We start from the raw sequence: 26,922 nt of genomic DNA on the forward strand, positions 1-26,922 counted from the left end.
GTACCAGACCTTCATACACAAGCAATCAAGAAAAAGCCACCAGCATCGTGCAGGACCCCTCACCTATGTGGACACCTTGCAACCACAAGGTGAACTTATGAATGATTTTAGCTTTTTTTAACACCGGTAACAAGTCCTGCTCTGCACCCTTTAAAATAAGGTCCTAATGGTCATAAATTATGTCCAAATTTTGGTGCTGCTGTGTTTTCTGCCTGTTTACTTGTATGACCTGAGCCACGTCAACATGAATTTCCAATGTCGTGCTGCAACAGACAATAGAGATTTAAAAAAACAAAGACAAACTTGCCCGTGTTCTTTTCTTCTAAGAATGTGACTTAAGAAATACACTTTGGATCTTGGCTCGGACAAATCCCCTGCTAAATATTGCACCGGAATGCGGAACAGCAAATTAAAATACCAGAGGAGCAACCCGGGCATCGTAACAAGTCCATAAATGTCTAAATGTGTTGAGGTGATTTTCTGCTACGCTGCTTTTCGGTCATTGGCGCTCAAGACTTTTTCTTTTTTTTCTCCCACAACCAAACTTAAAATATTCGCTCTCCGTGAGCTGGCCCCAAACCCGAAGCCTCGGGCGCGGGTTTCTTTTTGTAATGCAGGGAAGCGTCCTCTTGGTGGAGCCATGTCATCACTGATCAGACTCTACCTTCCAGTCCGACCGCATTCTTACCAGGAGCGATTAGTGCCGTGCACAAATAAAGTTAACCCATTAAAAGGATCATTGAGCCACTGTTAGCAAACTGAGTGCCGGTAATGTTTAATACGGAGATCCCTAGCCTTTAAGTCACCTTCTGGGCGACCGTTTTCTCGGGGGCATTAATGAAGCTCGTCAATGAACAGACTACCGGAAATTAAGCAATACGTAAATACACCCTTAAGCTTATGAAACGTTTCGTAACCATCTGTGTTATCAATAATCCCTTACGGAGAGCATTTAATCTATCTCCTCGCTGTTTGATGCAATTGCAAAGTTGCGGGAAAGACGTTACCTCCTTCGCAAACATCAACTGTCGCCGAAAAACACCATCGAGGGGCCGTAACAACCAGCAGGCGCGTCCCTGCTACCCGTCTAGCGGACATGTTATCAAGCGTTGAAGCCGCCTGAGAGGACAAGAGGTTTTCTCTTTCCCAAAGCGGGCCGGAGTTTGTTTTCTATCAAAAGGAGCCTCCCGGCACTATCAGCCGGGACCCTCTTTCTGTTTTCATCTGCAGTATGTGACACTGAGGCTAACAGCCTTTGACGTTCCACACCGCCGCATGGCGCCAATACGTGAGACTCCTTCCAAAGTGAGAAACCATTTGTCTTCTTGAAGCGCTCGGCGGTGAGATTTTAGGTTGTTTTTTTTTTCTTATCTGGGAGATATGAGTTATTGTCAGAGTGTATTTGTGTTCTGCGAGGGCCTGTTGCAGTTAGTCGTGTGTGTGTGTGTGTGGATTTTTTTTTTCTAAATCAGGGAGTTGAGAAGGGTCTCAATGGCTTCCAGGGAGCAGGACCTCGACGTTGGTCGTTTTTGGTCAAACCTTTCTAGGTTGGGATCTTAGGAGAAATTTGAAGTAGTGTCAACGAGCCTGGATACCAGACATACCTCGATATGGGGACTGATAAATTTGTTGTAAGCTACCCGAAGGCTTTTATTTATAGGAAAGGACGAACGACGACGCATTTGGACCGCCGCTCGGGGGGAGACCCGTGTTCGCTGGCCCTCCGACGGTAACCACCTCTGGAGATCTGAAATAAACCGAAGGGGATCAGATCCCTCTTACATTGGTGATCTGGAGAACTGGGCACATCCCCGCATAACATCAGATTCAATTTAGAATCTGCAGCCTGAAATAACCCTCCCTCCCTCCCCCCATTTGCCAAGACAGATTATCAAGAAGGGTTTTCTTTCTTAGGAGTTCTTTGTAGAGTTTTGCAACATACAGATATGTCCCAAGCCACTATCATACGTGTTCTGCCCCTGATAGGTAAGCTGGACACTCTCTCCCGGGAGCCATGCATCAGGAAGGGCTCGGACTATCTCAGAATGAGGTTGCACTGTGCAATGTCACAGGTAGGCCTGTGATGGATCATGGCACAGTTGACCCCGGTTTGTTCTTTCCTGTCTTTGACTAAGTAAACGTTTCCCTGTGTGCTCGGTCGTTTACGAAAGCTCCTTTTGCACAATAATTCCAGACGCACATCTGTCCATCAGCCTTGGCTCTTACTCTCTGTATGTTTGCACATGTGCCTTTTCCATTTTTTCTTTTGTCTGATGTCCATTTCTTCTTCCCGTGACGCATGGTTTTATTAGTAGCGCGAGCGAAGGTGTCGTCTTATTTCCCTCATCGTGGCTTACAGCAGGATGTCGTTGGAAGCCAGATGGTGTTTCCCTCGCCTGGCTTTAATTATTTCTCCGCCGCATATTTGCAATATCATAATTGGTTCGCGTTCACGTTTCCGTCCGACAGCGTCGGTCAGTGTAACGGGAAGGACGGCGGTCGGTTGTAGGAGCGCTCGTCCATCCAGTAGGTGTCAGGATAACGCAGACCAAACGCCCAAACCGAGGGGCGCCAAAGATGTTGTTCTCCGTCTTCTAAAGCCTGTAGGTTCAAACGCACCGGGCACGTCTTGTGAAGCGGCGCTGTAATTTGCGGTCGCGGCGGTAAAATGCACTCGCATCCCGGTTGACCTTTTATATCGGCCTCTGCGAAGGAGGAGGAAAGGTCTGTATGATGTGATACATCTCTGGCCCCTTTGAAGTAAGAGAGACATGTGGAGTCCATTGGCTGTAGTCGAATGCGCCCTGTGTGGGATCTAGCCTAACAGTTTGTATAGTAGCAGTCTACACACACATGTTTTCCTCGTACGGCCCATGGCTGCGAGCAAAGTGTGAGAAGCATCGGCGCGTATCGTGAGGCGCCCCGTTACGTAACGATATCGGGACGTTTTACTCCAATTGCGGCAGAAAATCGGGACGCCGCCTTCAGCGGGAAAAGGCAAGGTGGACTTTAGTTCACAATGTATTCAGAATAGCGAGTCGCTAAAAGCTGCCGTTGTCAGCCCTGTGGTAAAAGTACTCAAGTAAAAGCGGTAACCAGAATCTCGTCGGTACGGCTTTTAAATGAGTTGGAAAAGTGAAAGGTACTTTGGGGTCCCGTGTGTGAACGTCTGTGCACCTTCACGGAGAGTTTGTGGGGTTGTTTCGGGGCATTTTTCCTCATTGTGAACCTGGCTTTATTTTGCACCTTTCGCTGTTAAATACTTTCCCGCTGAGCGCAGGTTAGGTTGGCATCGGGGACGGGACTGCGCCGACAACACTTCGGCAGACCAATGAGCGCGAGGTACCTTTAAACGACATGGTTGCCGGGCAAAGAAGTGACAAGCCTCTGTTGGAAACTAGCGGAGACATCTGTCTTACACTTGGCACAAAACAGGTCTCGTCGTGTTTCCTTTGGCGATGATGTGCGGGGCCTTACAGCGGCGTCCTCCCTGTGCTTATTATTATCAAATCTTTTTTTGTTTGCCGTCCCTCCCGACCAGGTGATACGCAGCGGAAAAGTCCAACGTTCTCCTGTAGGGCTGCTTGTCCTCATGCTTGGCCATGAATCTGGCGGAATTTAAGATTGTCCCCCCCATATTACCGATCTAAACATAATCCCGGGACCGTCACTCAGTCTACAGTCTCAGTGTTAAATGTTCTGAATGTCCTTTCCTATAAACGAGAACCCGACACCTGTAGCCCAGCTTAAAAAAACAAAACAAAAACAATAATAGAGCCCACGGCCACAGCCTGTTCTCTCTTGCGCAGATCTGGAGCGGCGGAGGCCGAGTCTGGTTCTGATTTAGGATTGCACAAGAGGAGGAAAAGTAAAATGACAAACAAGGAAAGTGATGGAAAGAAAACATAGTGTGTAGACAGTTTGATCTACATGCCCTTTCACCCGCCCCTCCCCAAACCCCACTTCTGCACAATTAATCAGAGGTTAATGGGTTTAACATAGGGAGGTTAAGGGGGACGTGGTTCTAATCAGCAGCCATAAAAATTCCCGCACAATGAAGGAGAGCCCCTCGAACGGCCGCTGAACATCCTACCTGAACTAAACGTCGGGAAAGAGAGGTCATTTTTGCCCGGCGACGGACACAAACAAGCGAAGACGGCACAAGAAGAGCTAGGTGAAAATGGATTTGATGTCGTTAGGCTGGCCTTATAAAGAATCCACCAGTCACAACTGAGGGGCCCGAGGCGTGTGATTATTAATTACTGATGGCTTCCCAGCCTTTGAAAATCCGGGGGCCACAGACATCAGATGTGTGGAAGAGGCACAGGAGCGAAAGGGCTGTCATTACCATCACAGAAACAATGCTCGAATTTGGCTGTCATGCATTTTTGCCTAATTGACTGTTTTGATGCAAGATTTTTTCTTCTCCATTTTGTTGTTGAGGGGGCACCAATGCCCCCCCCCCCACAACCCCCTCCCCCCACCGCCACCCCGCACACCCTCCCCAGACTTGATGAGGAGAACTTGGTGGGCTTTCAGCCGTACCCAGCAAGAACCTTCCGGAGGTTCTTTGATGGCAAGAAAAGCCACTGGAGACCTCAGGGGCCTCATCGGCCTCCATTTATGTATCGGCACCGCAACGCTCCGTTTTTGATTCCTGACAAGAAATGAGCAAGGAGCAGGAAAGGCAATGCGCCCAAGGAGGTACACTGTGTGCAAGAGAACATATGTGCTATACGGAGTGTGTGTTCGCACAGTGGTACGTTTTGTGTATGTGAGGCGGCAGTGAAAGGGGGAGGCCAGGGACTCACAAACCACATAAGGGGTCTCCTAATTTGCATAATTAACTGTTGACACTAACTGTGCTTAATGAAGGCCTATTGAAGTCATTGACCCTTTTACACAGCCAGCCCCTGGGAATGAGACAGCAGCTCCTCCAGCAAAGGTTAAAACAATGTGTCTGGTTAACTTCTGACAAACGCGCCGAAACGCCCCAAAGTCCCAAAGATTCATACTCCATCTAAAGGGTTGCGGCACCGAGCGACCCCTCATTTCCCGGATAGTACCGTATGCCCTGGCTAGTTCCCATAAATCTCTTGTCTGCATAGTCTACATGTTCCCGGCAGTACGTGGAAAAAATTGCTAAAGCAAGGACGCCGGCGTTGCCGTTGAGCGGAGGCTGGGGAACGGGTCACGCGGGGCGGCATGTGTACATCTGTCATTAGCGAGGAGTCGTATCACCAAAAAGCCAAAGAACGGACAGAGTTCGCCAAGCCAGACCTTTTAGATTATGGCCGCGATCTTAGCGTTCAGCCTCGCCATTGGACCATCTTTGTTTACAGCCTGAACAAGTAGTGGCAAAGAAGCTGGTATCCCTTTTTTTGTGCTCTGTCCCTGTTGCGTGATTCGCCCGACAGGGATGGACCGAAACCGCCCTGGTAGGAATTTAGTTTTCCGAACTTCGGAGATGACAGAACGTCCCGGGGTTATGCGGAGACGGGATCACGCTAGAACGAAAACAACATGATCCTTAGGTGACAATGAATCTCCTTAGAATCACATTAGCCGGCGGTTGAAGCAGTCAAGCGTCAAGATTAGTTTGCCCACCACTTTAGCAAGTGACATGTATTCGCATATCTATAGTTTTGGGGAGTTTAGTAGGAGGAAGGCGATGTTCGAGGTAACACTTGATTTCATAGGGACAGCACATATTTATTGAATTTGTATCTTTGTGCAAAAACAGTGCCGTGCACATATTGGACTTTACAGAGAGGTCTCCCGATGTGGACGTGGTCTTTATCATGAAACCAACTACACTCTTGATTGAAGTGAAACGCAAATGATCTTTGTGGCAACTCCATCAGTCGCTCGCAGATTTGAAGTCCTCTTATACCAATTTCTGGCTCTGTAGTTCAGGGCTGGGGTGTCAGTGGACGCGAAACTCGATGTAACCAAGGGATTCGGATCGCCCCGTCCGTTCTTGGTAACGCCGAGCATCTGTTTCGGACATGCGGCCGACATGCACACGCTTCTACAGTCGCGGCATCGCGAAGAGATAAATGCGACGCTTTCTTCAGACCAGACCGTAACTCTTAACTTCAAACTTTAACCTAATTCACACCCTGACCTCCAAAAGACGAACCCTCCATGTAGGTACCGGACAAGATGTCCTCACTCCGGTCCTCAACTCCACTCACAGACACACACACACATGCTGGTATGACAAACCTCGTGAAAGTTTGTCACCTTGAATAAAAAAAGACGAAAGGCGCCACGGAGCGAAAACCGTGAAAGGAATGAAAAATGTATTCAGACACTTAGCATCACTCTGCTGAACACGCCGGGGCTGCTAAGAGAGGCGGCGGCCGCAGCTCAGCTGCTCTCGCTGTCGTTAGAAAACCATTTAGAAATGATGCACTTTATTTCTAACTGGAAGTTTGATGCTTGATTGATGTAAAACACATTAGGTGCATTCTTTAGATCATTTATTCATAGGATCCCTTTGGTCCCGGTTCTCTCGGCGAAGTCCCGACGCGGCGCTTCGTGAAGTGGGGCAACAAATATTCACTCGGGTTCCCGATATCCGTGGCCGTCGAGTACCCGAGAGCGAGTTACCGAGCCGGGAGTTACGAGAAAGGTCGCCGCCGACTTCCAGTTGGAAATCCGTCTCAAGGTACCGCACGCGTGAGTCGCGCTTCTTCATCAAAAAAGGTGATTCGAAACCCTTTTTTTCGCCACGCCTGTCTTTGCTAGTTTGGAGCTCCCGCTAACTGTAGTAGCGATGGGCGGATGTGTCTGAGATACAAGTTGTGCAGGGACTCCTATGATGGCAAAGAGACCGCACTCTCAATAATATATAACTGAGGCTTTTTTTAACAGGTCAGTTCAAGTTCACCAGTCAGTTGTTATTAAACTGAGAAATTAACAACGGGGACCAAAGCTGTGTTTGTGCTCGCCTGTGAACATGTTTATATTCGCCGGGAAGGAATTTAACACGAGGCCTATAGGGATTGACTCGCTTTTGTGCCCGGGCTCTGTCGGTCACTCTGGGAAGTGCAGTTTTTGGCATTCCCGAGTTTCCCCCCCCCAACACACACACACACACACACACTTCTGAAGATCTGTCAAGCTTAACGATTTATTAAGAAAATCCCCCTTGAAATGAATCAAATGTAGTTCGGCCGATATAAAAACCTAATAAACAGACAGAAACCGCCTTGTGCGCGTTGGACAACAAACAATCCCAATCGCAGCCTCTTTGTTTACGTGATTAAATGGCAATTTGAGCTTTGAAAATACCGAGTTTGAGTCGTAATAAATGATAAGTAAGTAAACAAGTAATGTCCAGGCCTCAGTCGCTATTGTTTGTCAAATCGCTCCCGTCAATAGTTTAACTCGAAATCCGCTTTCCGCGTGAAGTCAAACGGCTAACGGGTCTTACGATCCCTGTGTCTGCAGACTCCAGCAGTCTTTATTGTTTTATGACTAAATTCATAATTCTCTCCCCGAAGCATTTGGTTCTCCCGTATTACCTAATAACACTTAATGGCGACGGTGGTTCCTGAAAGCCCCCCCCCCCCCCCCCCCTTTTGCTTTCTTGCCGTCATTGTTAACAGTCTGATCCTATTATCGGCTTATTTTTTTTGGATTTACTTGTTTTTTTTTTTTTTTATCCTCCTTTCCCGATTTAATTAGGCTCCAGAGGCCTATCTTAAAAATCCCAGTCAGAGTTTGGACAAAGCAGGGATTCTTGCCTGGTATCAGCAGTATGTCATAGACGGCAAGCTAAACCTTCCCTCCTCTCTTTTCTCCTCATCCGCGCACGTTGACGTGTTTAAACAAGGTCCTTTGGGACGGTAAACATGATCATTGTGGAACGGCCTTGTTTATGTCATGTAATGTGAGTCGTCTACCCCGTTAAAGAATCAAAGATTTCCCTCATCCTTTGGGAATCTATTTGCATTGAAAAAGCTCTTCCCACTTTGTTAGACCCACTTATCAACCCAATTCTTGGCTACCGCACAATGTACAAAAACAGATTTATTGTTCGGTCGGTCCCCATCGGGTCTTTTTTTTTTTTTTTTTTTTTTTTGTCTCAGTGGGGCCTAGAAATAGTTGACGGGAGGGGTCTTTCACGTTTAATGACAATGTCCTTAAGCCCGAAACTTTCCCACACTTGTTTTCGGGAAGCGCCGGGGGCCCGAAGATTTGTTTTTATCAAAAATTTAGTTTGTCATCGAAAGTTGCCCGTATGAAAATGCGCTATAAGTGATGGAAGCGGGACGTGTACCCGCCCCGTCCGCCCTTTTTATGCGTATGAGATGGGGCGCCCCCCACCCCCCTTGGTTCTTGCACACTGGTTTCAGGGCCTTCAAAAGGGGGCCCCCAAAGCTTTGATCCTCTATATGGGTGTGGAAAAAACATCTTTTTGCCGTACACTGCGCCCAGGAAACCAAAGTTTTTGCCGCCGTCATATGCTAATGGAGCCGAGCTAATCACCCTTCCCAATTACAAGATTTATATACCGTCATGGCGCCCAGTGGTACCCCTGGAGCCCCTCAGTTCTGTGGCCCCCTTATCTACACTCCGGATGTCCCATGGGGCAAAGGTGTCTTCTGTCCTTGAATGCAGCTGCCATGCCACCACCTCAGCCTCCAGCTTTCTTTGTACAAAAAGAGGGCAACATGAAAACAGTCCCGTGGGTGGGCCCCTTAATGCTGCCCCTGTCATTCTCCACCTAATGTACTTTTCCAGAAACACACACTGGCTGCAAGGTAGGCTCCAGACAGATAAATGTGTCGGGGGGTTCGCGGCCCCCTCGGTCTGGCGGATTTGAATTCTTTTATCAATATCGGACCGATCGAATCCATTGTGCGAGCCGTCTGATTTTCAAGCGTTTTTGAACCGAGCTTCTTCTTCTTCTTCTGGGTGACGCTAGCTGGGGTTCAGCTTGTAAACCTCGCCGCTTTTGGACCGTCTGGTGCATTTGGAAACAGTACCGGCTGTGTTTGGCCCCTCCGCAGTTTTTATTTTCTTTTTAAAACAGCGTGCCGAAGGTATCTCAACGGAATTTGCTTTTCACCAACGGGTTGACGGAGCAGTGTAGATTCAGAGCCACGCTAAACCGATGATATGCCGTTGAAAAAAACGTTTACCCGTGCCGGTTTTAATTTAGATCCGACTGAAAATTGTGATTTACGGAACTGGAATCAAGAAGAATCAGATTTTTTTTGATTTTTTTTTCATGCAGGCACAGTGACATTTTGCAACGAGAGCTCTCGGCTCGGAACATGTTTTTTTTTTTTGGTTTTTTTTTGCAAAAATAAACATAAATAGACGGAAAAGTTATTAACATAGTGCGTAGCTGTAGACACGGTACAGATGGCATGAAGGGTGAAATAGATATAACTGAGTTTAAAGTGCAAAGAAGCGATTGTTTTAAGCCTACATGTTGACGTTACGCTACACGCTGTGTTTGTTTGTTTGTTTATTTATTTCAGATTGGTCTCGATTTCTAGATACGAGATGCTTTCTTTATTATTTTCCGCATGAGGTAAGACTTGTGGCGTTTCACTTTTCCACTTTTAGAGGAACGGGGTGGGAAGGATGCAGCGCACACACCCGTATGTCACTCAAATTCCGCAGTCCAAATATGTCGGGCCGCGGGGGGCGGGGTGCAATTTTACCCAATAAAAACACATCATGTTTGGATTTTGCGGTCGATATCGGCGTCTGTTTATTGCAGAGAAACCAGACTTACCAGCTATACTCGATATTTTACAATAAATGATTTTGTCAGCGTTCCAAGCTCCAAGCTTTCATCTCCCAGCTGGTCAACTCACCGTCAACCGCTGCCAAGAAAAAAAAAAAGAAAAAACAAAACAATTTAAAGTTTATAGAAGGCCCTCGACTCAAAGCGGCGTAATCTGTGTCTTATTTAAAGTTAATTTAAACGTCTTTCGTCGTACATAAATATCGCATGCTATCGGTAAACCGGTCGGCTAAGGGTGTGATGAATGTCAATGCTTAACGCAAATAAATTAAATTTAATTGTTCAGGCATTCTAAAGGTCAAAACCTTTGCTAGCACTTGTGAATGGCTCTCACTTTTTGTACATGGTGTGTGTGTGTGTGTGTGTGTGGGGGGGGGGGGGGGTGTGAATAGCAGCGGACACTTACTGCCACATCCAGATGGTGCTGGAAACAAACAGGGCTACGCTGTAGGACCCCTCAATAGGAGCGTCTAGACTGGTCCCTTACCAGACAGATACAGCCTCCCATCAAATTAGCGTTTGTCAGATTTATGGTAATGGTCCGCAACAGTCTTCCTGTCAGTGACATCAAGATTTACAGCAGCGACACCCACCCTTCCCCCTGCCACACACGTACACATATATACACTATCCTCATACTGAGCACTCCCGTTTTCCCACACACTCTCGCTAGCGCACCCCTCTCCGCCCGGCCTTCTTTTCTTGGCCCCATCTCTAACTATGCAGTCGGAGGGAGTGTGTGTGTGTGTGTGTGTGTGTGTGTGTGTGTGTGGGTTTTTTTTTAGAGTTTAGTGAGAAGGCTGAGACCATAAGGTCCCCAAGTCTCCGCTGAAAAGCATCACAGCCTCGGTTTAAGGGGAGAAAAAAAAACAAAAAAAAAAAAAAAAAAAGCCTCGCTCGGGGTGGCAAAACCACCCAAGCCCCTTCTGCCTCCCCAACAATGGATGGTGTCAGGGTTTCCTGTTAATCCCCTGTGATGACGCTCGGGTGTTTTCGGGGTGAAGGGTTTGGCCCGGAGGGTGAGCCGGCGGCGTGGCGCTTATTCGGGGGAAGAGTTGGGTCTGCGCGGCGGCGAAACAATACAAAAATTCTATAAAATTCAATACTAAAATTCTTATTCTTCCTCCTTTCTACTATTATCTATTACTGTTATGCTTTTACTTGAAACTCTGGCGCAACAATTTCCTTCGGGATAAATAAAGTTGTTCTGATCTCATCTCAATACTCGGTTGTAGAGGCTTCGTCGGATGAAAAAAAAAAAAAAAAAAGGAAAAGATAGAGAGTGTTAAAAGAAGTGAGAAAGAGTGAGAAAGAGTGAGATACCTCCATGTTTGAGTGGAAGTGTCACCCTCCCTTTCATGTTGGCGTTTTTCGGGGTGGTAACCCGATCTTCGGCCCCGGCACTAGCGAGCCCAGTGGGAAAGGCTCCCTGACAGACATCTCGTCCATTCTCAGCCCAAATGTTTTTCCAAGGCTTCTCCTCACCCTTTGATCTGACCCCCCCCCCCCTCACACACACACACACACCCACACACACACACACACACAGGGTCACGAGCGTCCACATCCGTCCGCCGACGCCGGGATTGTTACTGGAAACAAAGCGATCGCGCGAACTTTGTCCCCCGAAGTCCAGCCTGGCGGGGCCTTCGGAGCGGACTGGAGGTCCAGGACGGTCGCTTCGGAGACGCCGCCTTTTTCGCCGCCGTTTCCAGGACACAAGGTGATCCCACCTTTCTGATGGAAAAGATGGGAAGGGCGTCCGGTTGTAGCCGACGTGGAGAGAACCTCCGTCGCCGCTTTCGTTATCGACGCGGGAAGTTTCCTTCCTTCTCCTTCCTCGTCACGTAACTCCGGCTAACTGATAGCAGCGGCGGCGGCGGCGTTGAAGTCTGGACGCGATTGCGGCACGGGTTCTCACGCCCGGAGCGTATTTATTCGAATTGTGTCGGAGGTTCAAAAACAGTTGGAGAGAGGAGTGAGAAAAGCCTCCGGCAGCTCATCTCGCCGCGGCGATTTTGAAATAACCCTCGTTGGTCCGTCCAGGCTGCTGTCAAACACAGCAGAGGCAGCAGAGGCCGACGCTGAAATATAGTGAGATTTCAAAAAAAAAAAAAAAAAATCCAGTTCATCGCTCAGCCCGAATCTTCTCAGACCCTTTTCTCCTCCGTGTTGTTCATAAATAAGAACAATCTGTCATGTACATGTGTGTGTGTGTGTGTGTGTGTGTGTGTGTGTCGGCCGTTCATTTAACGTGAGCAATTTGGGGTTCGGCTTCTTGCTGAACGGCCCTTCAGCACGTGAGGAGGAGCTCTGGAAAGGAACCTAACTTCCCAAAAACTGCTCCACTACATGTTTTGGTGACTAAGCTGTAATTTCTGGACTATTGAGCGCACCTCTATATAAGCCGCACCGGCTACCGGCTAGCCGATGGCTACCTCGGGCTTCCTCCTGCACGCTAAAACCGTCAGTCCTCTTCTTCAGTGTCGGAGTTGAACGGACTCAGAATTTCCCGGTCATTTCATCGGTCCGATGTGACGAGGATAAATGTTTCAGGCTTGTTAGCCCCCCCGCCCCAAAAAAGATCCATATATTAGCCGCATCGTTGTTTAAGTGAAATTAAATTAAATTCCCCAATTCTAATAATTTTGTTTAAAATAATCACAAGACTAAAATGGATGTCTTATTTTGCAATTTTTTTGTTATATTTACTTTTATATTTTTTTGCAATTAATTACTAAAAAAAAAAAGAACTTTACTTATTTATTTATAGATTATTTTCCTTTTTTTTTTTTTTTTTTTTTCCCCCAATTCTGAAATAGCCATAATTTAATCTGCACGGAGCTGCTGCAACGCATTGCTCCCAATGTTGCAATGTATCCCAGCCAAAAGCTGGGGGGCGCTCTAACTTCACCCTATCACCTCCTCCGTGTGTGTGTGTGTGTGTGTGTGTGTGTTGTAGCTTGTCTCCTTGTCCAGACACCTTAGCGTCAGAGCAATAGTGTTCAGGCTCTGAAATGAGGGCCAGACAGACAGAAGTGGGGTGAATGAATTGGGTAGCGGGTGCGATAGGAGAGGGAGAGAGAGGCAATGTTGCTTCAGAATAAGGGGATGATGTGCCTGCAAAACAGTGACAAGAAAATCAGCTTTAAAGCAGGGCCTCCCCGCATACACGCAGACACGAAGGCATAATGGGTTGTGGGGTGTTTTGTCGAATTAAGTAAGACACGGTCTACTTCACCAGACGGGAAATTGAACTGCTGCAGACAGGGTCATCTTATTACCGCCGCACGCCTGTCATTTTAGCCCGCTAGCTCCCTGAGAAATCCCGCTTTAAGCCGTTGATGTACATATTTGACATTCGCCGCGCGAATGTGCGCTAGGACGGACGAAGTGTGTGTGTGTGTGTGTGTTCGTGCGCGCTTGCTCGTAGGTGTCTGTGTTTGTACAGCGATCTATTTCTGATGCGGGGGTAATGACTGGCACCTGTTTAGTGTCCTTAGTTGGCCATCATTTTTGAAGTGCAGTAAATCCTGCATTTCATCACCCGCAGCCACAGTTGAGAGGTTGTGACAGCGCCCCGCACCGAACCCCCCCGCTTTGTTTGTTTTATCTCGCAATTACGGATTTAAGAAACCGGTCGGCGATGCCCGTGCCCCCGGGAAGGGAAACGGCAAAGATCCGACCCGACGGGAAATAGTTGCGTGGATACCAAGCCGGGTGGATGATAGCGCGAGGTGTAGCGGATAGCGGTGGCGGCGGGGCGGTTGGCACGGTTACAAGCAAGCATGGGAAGAGTCCGGCGAGCGGCCTTATGTGTCTAGCATGTCTCTCTCACCCCTTAATGAGAATGGCATGCAATGCGCCCCACACACCCTCTTCCCCTCACTGTACCGAGCCACAGCGTCCCACCGTGCACCCCCCGTCCGGCTTCAAAGCGGCAAATAACAACAACAACTGAAGGGGGAGAAGATGAATGAGGATGAATGAATGCGCCCCTTCCATCCCCTTCCCCACCCCCGAGCGCCTCCCACCTTCCCCTGCCCCCGATTCCCCTCTACCCTTCCTTCCATCCCCGGCCGACCCGCCGTCCGATCCGTCCGTCCGTCCGTCCGTCCGTCGGCCCGTGTTATGACGGCGTGCGCGCGCTAATCTCCCCCGCGCCACTCCTCCGTCAGGACGCCCTTATAAAGGGCTGTCATTTGCAAAGGTCAGGCGTGAGCCGCGCGCAAGTGTTGTCCCGACACTCGGTCTGGAAAAATAAAAAAAAAAAAAAAAAAACACACCCGTCCCGCCGCGTCCGTCTGTGTCTCACGTGTCCTTTCCCTTTTTTTTTTTTTTTCCCTTTCGCCCCGCGCCGCCGCTAAACGAGACACCCGGCATGTGTAAATTGGCAGCCGGCGCAGGAAGTCGTGATTAGGTTTTTTCGGTACGCTCGTTTTATTGGAAAGGTCTGCGCGTACATGCGATACCGCAGCTCTAACAGGCGATATCGCACACATTAGCGCCGCCGCGGACCGAGCGCAGACCGCTCGGGCGTATCTGTGTAACCTATCTCTCGGGCGGAAGTCCGCCGCGCCACCGGCGCCTCCAACAAAGACCAGACCAGGTGCGATGGATTTGAGCACAGCGGTCGTAGGCCTGATATTTATGGGTTCGCTTCTACCAGAGGAGGAAGTTTGGCGGCGGTTTTTAAGGTTCCCGCTAGAAACCGGAGCAGATCGTCTCCCGGCGTGGCCGATCCGGACGTTTATTCTAAGATTGTTGATATCTCATGTGATCAGACGCTTGAAACCTCCCCCGTTCTCCGGACCTGTGGATGCTCATTTTTAGGGGGAGTTACGTTCCAAGACCTTCCGCGAAGTAGAGACGTGAACATTTGATGGTGTTTCCAGAAATATTAACCCTCAACGAACCTCGCTCCACCTTTTACCAACCCACTAAACACATTTGTATAATTGTGACGTACAGCAAACAGTTCGTACGATTCATTTATTTTTACTCGTTTTGCCGCTTAAGGTCGCCGTCTTCCTCGCGTTAGCTTCGTCTTTCTTCGTGTAACAAACCGCAGATCCCTCGGTGTTGTTATGGCGGACAACTTCAGCAAAACATCTGTCTTCCTTTAACATATCGAGACATTTTCAGCCATAGTCAACATCTTCCTGCCAGACTCTTGTGGAGATGCTGGGCGTTTAGGAGGCATCTTAGAGCGTGGGGGAAGCTATACCTAGCCGACGTTATTCTGTCTGAGATCTGGCTTGGGGACAATGGCGGCAGCGAGAGTTGGCGATGCTGGGTATCTTTGTCTAGCAAAGGAGATCTCTTGTTTGTTTTTTTTTATAAAATGAATTTTAGTTTAATTGTACTGTATTTTTTTCAGTTTTTTTCTTCTAGAAAAAGGCTAGAATATGGCTATTTTATTCCCCCCCCAAAATTTCAAATACTGCAAAGAAAAAAACAAACAAAAAAAAAAATGCCAAAGAGCAATAAATCACGAGAAGTGAATAAAAAAAAACAAAAAAAAACGGCAAAGTAGCGAGGACGTGAAAGCCAAACTGCAATGGAATGGGCTGATGATTATAAAAAAATAACGCCGTGGATTTTGGTTTTATTCATTTCGATGGTGCCACTCAAAAACATTACTTTTTTTTTTGTCACGATTTGTCTCAGACGTGAACGTCAATGGGCCGGAAGACAAAGAAGAAATAATAGGTGGCGCTTCTGCCTTACAGTGAGAAGTTGGACCTTTCTATGTGGAGTCTCCATGTTCTCCAGTGACTGCAAGGGTCTCCTCAGGGTTCTCCTGGTTCCTCACGCAGTCCAAAAACATACAGGAGGTTCACTGGAGACCCTGAATTATTTGGGCGTGTGAATGAGAAGATGCGTCTTTGCATGCCCACGGTTGTTTAAATCATTTCCGGGAGTCATCGCGCCGTTGTCCAGAAGGAGACATGTTCACGTAGATCTTGACGTATCCTCCATGTTCCATGCGAAAAGCTCCGCGAAGAAGAGTCCAAATCCTTTTCTCATTCGTTGCTGCCCCAGTTTAGCAAAACATGAACCGATTGGGCTTCAAAATCTGCCTCGACTGAGGTGCGTTTCGCCAAGAAGTCCTTTTTTTCCGATTATTTTGCCTTAAGAGCGCATACCTGCTGCGCAGAAGGGTGAAGGTGAATTATATGAACGATTCGTCGGCGTTCCTGTTGGTTTCTCTCGACACGGACCGATAAATGTCAGCGCCGACGGCGTCTCCACCCTGACCTCTTTGCTAAAGGTAATTATAGCAGGACTGTACATTTAGATATGGAATTTTAAGAAAGAATAGCCAAATGTCCCGCGCGGTGAGTTATGTCCGTCCTGATGCAGAACATAAGTATTCACACGATTAGAAATAGCTTGCCGGCGCTTGTCGGGAGCCCATATGCTGGACGTACGCTATCCTTCGATGACCCCGAATGTCGAAAAGTTATTTCCCTACCGGAGAAGAGGGGGTTTTGGGGAACAAATACCGACTGGAAGCTTGTCAGGGAGCCTCAGTTCGGACGAGCTGTCGTGCCCCCGTCCAGGTCTTCGGTGTCCCAACGGTAGCCTTGGAGTAGGAGTGTGAAACATGAACCGGGCCGCGGCGGCGCTAGCGGCTTCCCTCTAACCCACATTTATTACCTCTAAAAATACAAAGCGGTTTTCTAAAAAGAGCCCGGCTCCTGCCTCGTCCGGCCGCATCAGGTGCGACTCATCGGCGGATCCCCTTTCCCACCGACGTTGCCGAACACCAACTGACGGGAATCGAATCCCGGAGATTACCGGAGATCGTGCAGGACGACTGGTGGCCATTCGCGGTCCGTGGGATCGGTTTGCAGTCTGTTACATGGTGTGACCGGCGACACCGTCGGGAGAAAACACAACCGAGTGATCGATTCGTCTTTCTGCCGCAAGACTTGGTATCGGGCGGTTTCACCATGATTTTATACGTCTGCCAGATTTTTGCGAAGGGAAATCGAGAGCGAATGCACGTGAATGATTGCGGTTCTTTTAACCCTCATGTTATGTTAAGGGTCAATTTGACCCATTGGGTCAATGGGTGAAATGGATCAAATTGACCCTTAATATAATATGAGGGTTAAAGGAGAAAATAATTCTGCTAATAATGTCCTTCTGATTCTGATCCAAATGAAACGGCAACGTTTTCCATCCAGAACATCCAAAGTCGACGTCAATTTGAAGTCTCGTTTCAGAAACAGTCCGCTAAGGCGTTTTATCGGTGGCATCTCAGCAGCACCTCGAGGGCATCATTTATTTCAAAGGCGTTCAATTCCCTCAAAATCTGCCCTCAAATGAGCGGAAACTTTCAAGTTTGGACAAACGTGGCTAGCAGGTGCGACTGGACCGGATAGCCAAAGCTAACGGCTGTAGGAACCGTAGACAATGGTTGGCTTCCAGACAGAAAAGTTCTGAGAATGGTCCAGCTCGAATTTAGATCCAGTAACAGAGCTCCTTTTAGTTTCTCAAAGGTAGAAAGGTACGGAACAATTAACGCCGAACTCAAAAATAAACGATCAAAAAAAGAGGACGATGACAACAGACCATCAGATGGTTGAGTTGTTTGTCTTCCGTCACCCGAACCCCGTCAACCGATCGCTAACTCTGCACGAAATGTTGCCCCGGAAACTCCATTTCTGGCCGCTTTGTCGCACACATAGTCGTCCTCTGTCCTGGAGAAGTGTCCGAATGGGTGTAGCTTACGAGTTCCGCCAAGCAACTGGGCCGAAAGACCCCAGAAGCTAAAAAATGGTTCTAGGAACTGAGGTCTATCGTCCAATTCTCCCAAGAAAGGGTTCTAGGAACTGCAAAAAGAGGCGACGTCTTCGGCCAAGAGGTCCAGTTACGTCACCCGTTACACGTCTCGATATGTTTTTCAACCTGTCCTTTTATTTATTCATTGAACTATCTAGCTATTTATTTGTCACACGTCCCCTTTTTTCTGTCCTGACTCTTTTCAAGGAGGCGTTTCACGGGGGGGGAAAAAAACAAGTCTGGCCGTGTCTTCTGCGATATTTATATCTGACAGTTTTCTCATTTAAATAAAGCCGAGCTAATCAGTTTTCACAACAACACTGAGGTAACGTCTCGATTGAAGCGCACTGGAAATACGTCCAATCCCTTAAAAGGCCGGCCGCTCAATTGGATCTACAAATCGCAGACGTATACGGAAAGGAATACGATGGCGTTTTTGAGATTTTCCGAAGGCTGGCCTGCACTCCACTTTGATATCTCCAGCGAAGATGTAAACCCGACAGGCCTTTCTGGACTCAAAAACAATCGGGAATTCATTTTTGATTCGGTCCCCGTGACAAACGTGAAAACGCAGCGCAGAAATCGGAAGGGCGTTTGAGATCCTCGGGAAATTCCACGAGAAATAACGTAACTTTGAAATCATTGCTACATCGACTTTTTATCTTACACATGAAATTTTTCCCGGTCGTCCGTAAATGTCTTAAAGGTCAACCATGAATGGTCTTACTTGGAAAACCCGAAAACACCAATAACATAATCAAGAAATCAGAGTTTTTTTTTTCAAGAGCAAGACGAAGACATAGAACAAAGTTCATTTCTGAGTTCAGCTCAGTGCTACCCTGTCAGTTTTTCTCGATGTATTTATTTATTTATTAACTTATTAATTTTCAATTATTATTTTTATCTATTTATTTTACTATTTATTATGTATTTATTTTAATAATTTTCTATGTATCTATTTATTTATTTTAATTGTAATATTTATTTATTTATTTCATTTATTATCTTTATATATTTTTTTATGATTATTTTTTTTATTTATTTGAATATTTATTCATTTATTTTAATATGTATTTTATTTTATTCTATTTATATATTTATTTATTTATTTTAATTTTTCTATTCATTTATTTTATATATTATTTTTATGTATTTTTTATGATTATTTTGTTTATTTGAATATTTATTTATTTGTTTTAATATTTATTTTTATTTATTTATTCATTTTTTTTAATTTTTTTATTCATTTTATTTTTTTATTTTTATTTCCTTTTTTTAAGCTTCTGAACCAGACCAGGGCATTTTACTGCCCGCCAAACAATTTTTTTTTTTCATTAAAAAAAAAAAAAAAAAGAAAGAAATATATATATTTGTGTGTTTTCAATTTTAATAAGTATTTTCAATCAATATTGAATTTAGAAGCTCATTTTTTTCTTTCGTTTAATTGTGTATGGATGATTACATACAAAATAATCATTCATTAATGATTTTACAGTTGAAATAAAATGCCCCAAAAATGTTATATTTAAATGACAATTTTCATTTCGTTCATTTTACACGATATATCTAGTTGGACCACGCATAAAAATTAAACAAGAAACGCGGCCCACCAGCCAAACAATTGCCCATCCCTGTCCTGGACGCTTCTCAGCGTGTCGCCAACGGGAAGTTTTCCTTTAATTTCACTCCCGAAGGGGGTTTCGGGGTCCATCATGCGACTGCGGGTGATGCAGCGCAGCGTTCCCGGGGATCCCGGGGATCTCCTGAGGTGAGCGAAGGCCTCCAGGACGTATTTATTTTTCTCCTGTGAGTCTTTTGACCGAAGCTCCCCCTCGTCAATCTGGCGCTGTCAAGGAGGGCCAGAGGTGGGAGCTACCATTGACCGGAGACCCCGGGGGTCACGCCTGGGATGCTTTTTTTTTTTTTTTTTTTTTAGCATCCGTTGTGAAACCCACACTGTACGCAGAATAAACATTACATTACGTTTGGCAGACGCTTTTATCCAAAGCGACTTACAATAGAGGACATAGGGACTGCAAATACACTTGCAAATACACGATGCACAGGAAATGTACAGAACAGTAAGCTTGGGTTAGTGAGGGTTTTTCACAAACGTACACACACACACACACACACACACACACACTGCATAGCCTAACTTGCTGCCAAACGCAAAATAAACGCGTCTTCACGGCTTCTTCCCCGAAAGACAAGTCGCGAACGCGCAAAGATCGACACCCTCGACAGAAATCTTTACATGTAGCCTCCCGAGAATAGAATGACCTCATCAAACCAGGTTTTTACATGTGTTCTCCCATCTGACACGCGTGTGTGTGTGTTTCTGATCTCGGTGTTATTCTGGAAGAGGAGAATGTTTCCTGTCGGAGCAGACCGGTGGGTTCACCGAGGAGTCGGGGGGGTTGGGTTGCTCCGCCGCCGTCTGGTTCTGTTGAAGCGGATTCCCCGCGTCTCCGTCAAACGGCGGCGGCGTTTTGGCGCTCGGCGCCGAAAGACGACCCCCCCCGGCCGTCGCCGGTGTCTCGGGGTCCCCGTTCACTTTGTTTTGCCGTCCCTTGCCAAAAACAACGGAAAGCCGATACGTCCGTCTGTTTGTTTGTTTTCCCCTTTCAGTCGACGCCCTCTTCGCCTTGTTTTTGTTTTTGTTTTTCTTCCGAGCGTCCGTCCCCCACCACCACCCCCCCTTTTCCCGACAAGAGCGACCGACGGATCTTGTTGTGATGTTCCTCCACCTGAAACGTGATATCGTGGATGGAGGAGCGAGGGTGTGTGTCTGCCCTGCCTTGTCCAGACTGGTTCCTGTCTGCTAATAAAAAAAGATCTCTTTTTAGTTGTGGATACTGATCTCCCCACACGAGTAAAAAAGATCTCATTCACGGTTCACACCGCATTTGCCCCTTAATGTCTCACAGCAGGCCTTCAGTCCCAGGCCGTGATTCATTGAGTGTCAGGTCTGCCTCTGGCTGCCATAAGGGCCCAATCAGACAGGGTCCACACACAAACTCCAGACAAAAACAATTTGTGCCAGCGCTGGGACGCATGCATCTAACCTTCTCCTCCACATCCTCTGCAGGGACCTTTTTTTTTTTTTTTTTACTCCGCGTGACATAATTGCATTAAAGCAAGTAAAAACAAGATTTGCTGGTTTGTCATTTTTCGGTGTGAAAGAGAGTTCAGTAAACGAAGACTTTTTGTTTTTCTTCTCCCGTACGTACCGGTGTTTCTTGCCCCCCCCCCCGGTCACATGAAGTGAGCCGGAAGGGCCAGAAGAGTCTTTCCACACAGTTGGACCCCTTTCGTCTTAGTTCTCGCACTTTGTTTTCATTTTTCCAATGTTGAATTTTAATCATAACACCCCCCCCTCGCCTTCCGAGGTGCGGGGGGGAATCGCTCTCCAGCGCATTCACCGCCGTGCTTGTTTTATTTCAGTGTTTCCGGGCTCTGTGCTGTAAAGGACCCCCGCCGCCAAGACCGGAGTATGACGTGGTGTGCATCGGCCTGACAGGTGCTGGAAAGACCAGCCTGCTCTCGCGCCTCTGCAGTGAGGGCAGCGACGGAATTGTTCCTACCACAGGTATATGCATTTAACATATGGGTCACGGGGAAACGGGGCATTTCCCGGAGCAAAGATGTAGATACCTAAATAGAAGCACTCACCCTCCACAGGTGGACACGTACTCCCCTGTGTTCCCCGCAAGTTCTTCTTCCGAAACGCTCTCGGAATCGCCGATAAATAATGCCGTCCAGATATTACCGATGTCCTGCGGAGTGGAGATGTGTCTTCCGCACGTCTGCCCGGCGGTTCCCCCGCCAGAAAGGGCTCTGCGAACTCTCACCGGCCGACGCTCGGCTTCTTCCTTCTGGTCCGGTGGGAGGCTGGTGTTAAGTATGTCCAGAAGAGCGAGCGCATGGGTCTCCTGCTAGTCGGCGCCATGTTTTTCGCATCACGGTGCAATCCCTCAAAGGACGCGGACATTCCTCTTTGCTTTGTCAGCGGTCAGCATTGAGCTGTTGCAGGAGTCCGTTTTAGATTTAGTCACGGTTGCTCTGGAGCCAGCTGAAGTGAGATTTGAAAAAAGACAAAAACCCCCAAATGTGCCGCGGATAGCGTCGTGTTGCCTCGGGCGCAGGGGTGCTTGAAGGTAGCAAACACCTGTCTGAGTCCGCCAGTCGGCCATGATGGAAGCGATAGGGAGATTGATGTACCGAGCGGCAAACTGTTTCACTGAACATCTCTGGACCAAAATTCAGCTGTCAGCACTTTGTCCATCTGCCAACATCGGAGGGGAAGAATCAAGCAGAACAACGGTCTCCTGTGACCCCCCTCCCTCCGCACTCTTTTCATTTCATTATTTACACAGTTGTATTTTTATGGAAAGTCCTTGTGCAGTCCTGCTCGGATCTTCTTCCTGCTCTGCTTGGGACTCCGGGCACAGAGCTCAAATACCTGGTGGTCAAGTTGAGTCTGTCAAGTGGACTTTCTAGAAATTTCAAAGCTCAGCTACCTCTCCCAATGAGTCCACCTCATACCTTTATTTGTTCGCTGTCCTCACAAACATGATGTCACCGTTGTCACGCTGATGGGCCATTGCTTTTTTTTTCTCCCCCCTCAGGTTTCAGCATTAAAGCAGTGCCTTTTCCCAACGCCATCTTGAATGTAAAAGAACTCGGAGGTAAGGAAACTTCCCTTTATGATTCTGCCATCCCATGTTGGAGGCCATGTTGCTTTCCAAAGCGTGGGGTCTGTTTTATGACACTGTGTTGTCCTGTGGTGGACTAATGTACAAGTCCATAGATCTCGGTGTTTGGGGTTAAATTAAATCATCCCTTAGTGGATGTACAAGTTATCCAAGAACCTCAGGCTTGGGAATCACTCCCTTCCCCATGTCCTCCACTCTTCCCCTTTGTCCTACCCTCTTTCCCACTGTCTCAAACTCTTTCCGATGCCTTACACCCCTTCCCTGTGTCCTAAACTCTTTCTATGTTCTAGTCTCTTTTCCCTACATATTGAAGTTTTCCCTAATTTCTACACCTTTTCCTGTGTCCTTCACAGAGATCCTATGCTCTCTCCCAATGTCCTACACTCTTTCCTATGGCTGATACTCTTCCCTATATCCTACTCTTTTTACTACCCTAAACTCTTTCCTTGTGTCCTACGCCTGTTCCCTGTCCTACACTCTTTTCATATGTCCTACATTCTTTCTCCAGTTCCCATTCTTTCCCTGTGACCTACACTAGTTCCCTGTGTCCTACTCGTTCCCTGTGTCCTACACTCTTATGTCCAACCCTCTGCTGTGTCCTACTCGTTCCCTGTGTCCTACTCGTTCCCTGTGTCCTACTCGTTCCCTTTGTCCTACACCTGTGCCCTGTGTCCTACACTCTTATGTCCAACCCTCTGCTGTGTCCAACTCGTTCCCTGTGTCCTACACTCGTTCCCTGTGTCCTACTCGTTCCCTTTGTCCTACACTCATTCCCTGTGTCCTACACCTGTGCCCTGTGTCCTACACTCTTAGGTCCAACCCTCTGCTGTGTCCTACTCGTTCCCTGTGTCCTACACCCCTTCCCTGTGTCCTAAACTCTTTCTATGTTCTAGTCTCTTTTCCCTATATATTGAAGTTTTCCCTAATTTCTACACCTTTTCCTGTGTCCTTCACAGAGATCCTATGCTCTCTCCCAATGTCCTACACTCTTTCCTATGGCTGATACTCTTTCCCTATATTCTACACTTTTTACTACCCTAAACTCTTTCCTTGTGTCCTACGCCTGTTCCCTGTCCTACACTCTTTTCATATGTCCTACAGCTTTCTCCAGTTCCCATTCTTTCCCTGTGACCTACACTAGTTCCCTGTGTCCTACTCGTTCCCTGTGTCCTACACTCTTATGTCCAACCCTCTGCTGTGTCCTACTCGTTCCCTGTGTCCTACACTCCTTTCCTGTGTCCTACATTTTTATGTCCTACACTCTGCTGTGTCCTACTCGTTCCCTTTGTCCTACACTCGTGCCCTGTGTCCTACTTGTTTCCAGTGTCCTACACTCATTCCCTGTGTCCTACACTCTTATGTCCTACCCTCTTCGGTGTCCTACACACTCTGTAATAAATGAATTTCAGTTCATTCACATTAAGAACGACTGTGTTTTTCCCTGACAATGTCACATAGCGCTTGCTAGCTGCTAGCAGTGTTTGTGCGCATTTACAATATGTATCAAATTTTTCCCCACATTTTGTAGGTCCGTCTGTTTTTCCTCCTTCACAGTAAGGCTCGCTTCCATATGTTATTTCGTGTCCCGTCTGAACATTAAGTGCATACACGCAGGTGTAAACAACTGACACAGAAGTATTTTTTTGTTTTTGTCCCCGTCTCCATCATTCGTTCCAATTAGCGTCCGATATCTGAGCGCAGACGTCAGAACTGTTAATGTTTTTTTTTTGAAGTGGCTGCACAATCTGCGCGGTGTTATTCCTGGAAAACATGCCGCGCTCGAGGAAACCGTTTAATAAGCACAGATGAGGGATCTTGAGGTGAAGAAACGTAAACAGAGCAAATGCGATGGGAGCCCTCTGGCCCCTCAGGGTTGAGGATAAATCAGGATTTTTCCCTTTTTTTTTTTTTTCTTCCTCTCCTTCCCTTTTCCAAAACGCAACTTAGGCCAACGTATCGTTCTGCAAAGAGCTAAAATAATTTATGTTGTTTTCTGCACACCAGGCACTTGACAGGTGCAGCGCATGTTTGTAAGGCTCAACCAAACCTAGCCTCATGAAAAGATGAAACACACACACACACTCACACACACACACACACAAAGAGGCACCGGGGGACCACCAAGGAGAGTGCTACCAAATTTGGACAGAGCGCATTAGGGGGTTTTCAAAAGAGGGTTTTCTGGATTGGGTCAAAGCAAGTCTGGTGGGACATTATTGTGGTTGGAAAAACACTGGTCCCACGGATGACACATTTGATTTAGAGAAGTTAGTATAGGCTGAAATCTGTTCCCTTCTTCTGCTCGCCCCCTGCCTAGACCTTCCCCCCCGCCTCCCCCCCCCCCCCCCCCCCCCCCCGGCTCTTTTTCTTGTAAATACGCCGAGTGAAAGAATTTGAGCGATTTATGGCGCCATCCGCTACGGACGGGTCGAAAAACAACGCCGGATTCGGTTTCCGTCGACCCCCGAGTGAAAGCATCCGGGCGGCGAGCTACGTGCGCGGTGTTTTTCCTGAACCGCGAGGGGTTTCGGGTCCTCCTCCGGAGCGCCGCGGACTCTTTCGTCATTGTTTAATATCTTCCCCGCCGTTCCTGTAAATACGGCGCCCCCTCCTCTCCTCGCGGTTTCCAAACAAGCGCGCATGCTTGGTTGAGTTGTCGTAATTTGAACGGCGTGGATGACGCAGAAAATTGATGGATGATGTGACGCACGTACGTCGGCGTACTGACCCCAAAAACCTGCACGGTACTTTAACTTCGCTCTCTGGGGCAAAGAGGAGGGTTAAGTACTTCCTGTGCAAAGACGAGGCTGGTCGTACGGCTTCCTGCACCTGGATTTTAGAGACGCTCTTGCGAATGCCGTTCACTCTGCAAGACAAATCAGCTTTTAAAAACGGAGGCGACAAACTCATTTTCACCGACGGCCACATCAGCTTAATGGTTGCCCTCAAAGGGCCACATGTAATGGTAACAATATAAATGTAATAAAGACAAGATTAAGAACAACTTTATTTATCCCGAAGGAAATTGTTGTGCCGGAGTTTCAAGTAAAAACATAACAATAATAAATAATAGTAGGAAGGAGGGAGAATAAGAAATACAAATAAAGTGTCAAAGTCTTTTAACTACTATAACTACTCCTAAATGTTTTATCTTTCTTGAAACAGCCTTCCATCGGCATCAATTTTTTTCCCATCCTGGACATTTAGGGTATTTCCTTATTCCGCTTGTTGAAGAAGGCATTTATGTGGATAGACTGCGATCTAACGGCGGCATGCCGTCACTTTGCGGGTCACGTGACCGGAAGGAATTGTGGGAAATGTAGTTTATGGTCGGACGTATTCATTTCAAGACGATCAGACCTTTTAAGACGCTCTCGCGGGCCACGTTTGGCCCGCGGGCCTTGTGTTTGACACGTGAGCTCTACCGGGTCCTTCTTTGCACAAAAGCACATCTTTCATATTTTCCAGAATTGTGGCAAAACACAAATTGATTCAAACTCCCTCTGTAAATCTTTGCCTTTCCTTGGCAAGGGGTCACGGTGTAGAAACTATTGAGCTTGCAGGTTTTCGCGCGCTGTTGGCACCGAGCGGGGCGTTTGCGGGCAGCCGGTCGTATCGGCCTCTCGCTCATTTACATCAGCCTCGTGAGTGGCCGGATGGCGGGCCAGGATTGGATTTGGCCGCCGTCCGCGGAGTCATAAGTCTTTTCTCCGAAGGCGGTGAGGTCACATCCAAGTCGGGAGCACGACGAGGACATTTTATACATTTCTTTTATATTTACCCCCCAAAAATCATGGATTTGTTTCATGCCTGTAGCCAGATAACTAACAAATGTAGGCGTCTTTTATTTTCATTCATTCGTTCACTCACGTCTGGACAGCTTATGCTCCTCGGTGAACCTCCTGCGTTGTTTTCGGACTGTCGGCGAAACCCCGAGGAACCCCACGCAGACGTGGTGGGAACGTGGAGCTTCTAGCTGTGAGGTCGCCGTAAGAGCCAGGCTTTAACTTCAACCCGGCTCTGCAGCCCCGCCAGAAGCCCAGACGCTCTGAATCTTAACTCCGGCAGCTGTTCGGAGTTGGACGCCGTAACGTTGAACCGGGACTTTCAGCACTTGAATGAAGGAGTCCACTTCAATGCGCCGGTCGTTCAAGAGTACGCGGTTCGTATTCGATAAATATTTCAACTCCTCCGCTACGTATATGAAATATAGATACACTCGGTCAACACTTGTATTGTTGCTCGGCCTGTTAATGCATTTTTAACTCTCCCTGCCTTCAGAGCGCCGGCCCGGATTGTCATAAGCTCAAGCTGTCCTTTTAAAGCGGAGGCTCAAAGCGGCTTACGTGCCGGCGACCCAAGCCTGGTATGCCAGGAATTATTCAGACGCCGAGATATGTCTCTTACCTGTGTTTTCGCCGTCCCCTGTTTTCGATTTCTAAGAATCCCGCTTTCCTCGATAACCCCTATTTATCCGTCGTTTCCAGATCTGTCTTTCCTTTTGTGCAATAGAACCGCTTTCAATCGTCACGCCATCTCTTGAGCTCTCCTTGTTTATTGATTCAACGCGTCGTCTCGCCCCGATAAAGAACCCAACCTTTGCTGTCATTTCCTGACCCAACTTGTCCGTCGTGTCAT

At 47.4% G+C, this 26,922-nt stretch overlaps 1 protein-coding gene across 1 annotated transcript in view; it reads left to right on the forward strand.

The window, feature by feature from the left end:
• LOC147221274 (ADP-ribosylation factor-like protein 15) overlaps window positions 1-26,922 on the forward strand; it is a 117,964-nt gene that overhangs the window by 26,489 nt on the left and 64,553 nt on the right. Inside the window, exons 2-3 of the mRNA XM_086169995.1 lie at window positions 21,014-21,158; window positions 22,198-22,257. Of these exons, the coding sequence (XP_086026121.1) occupies window positions 21,014-21,158; window positions 22,198-22,257 (205 nt within the window). The remainder of the gene's footprint in view (window positions 1-21,013; window positions 21,159-22,197; window positions 22,258-26,922) is intronic.

The sequence above is a fragment of the Fistularia commersonii genome, chromosome 22 (genome assembly GCF_037954325.1).
Source record: "Fistularia commersonii isolate RoL2024-O1a breed Wild chromosome 22, RoL_Fcom_v1.0, whole genome shotgun sequence".
Classification (NCBI taxonomy): Eukaryota; Metazoa; Chordata; class Actinopteri; order Syngnathiformes; family Fistulariidae; genus Fistularia; species Fistularia commersonii.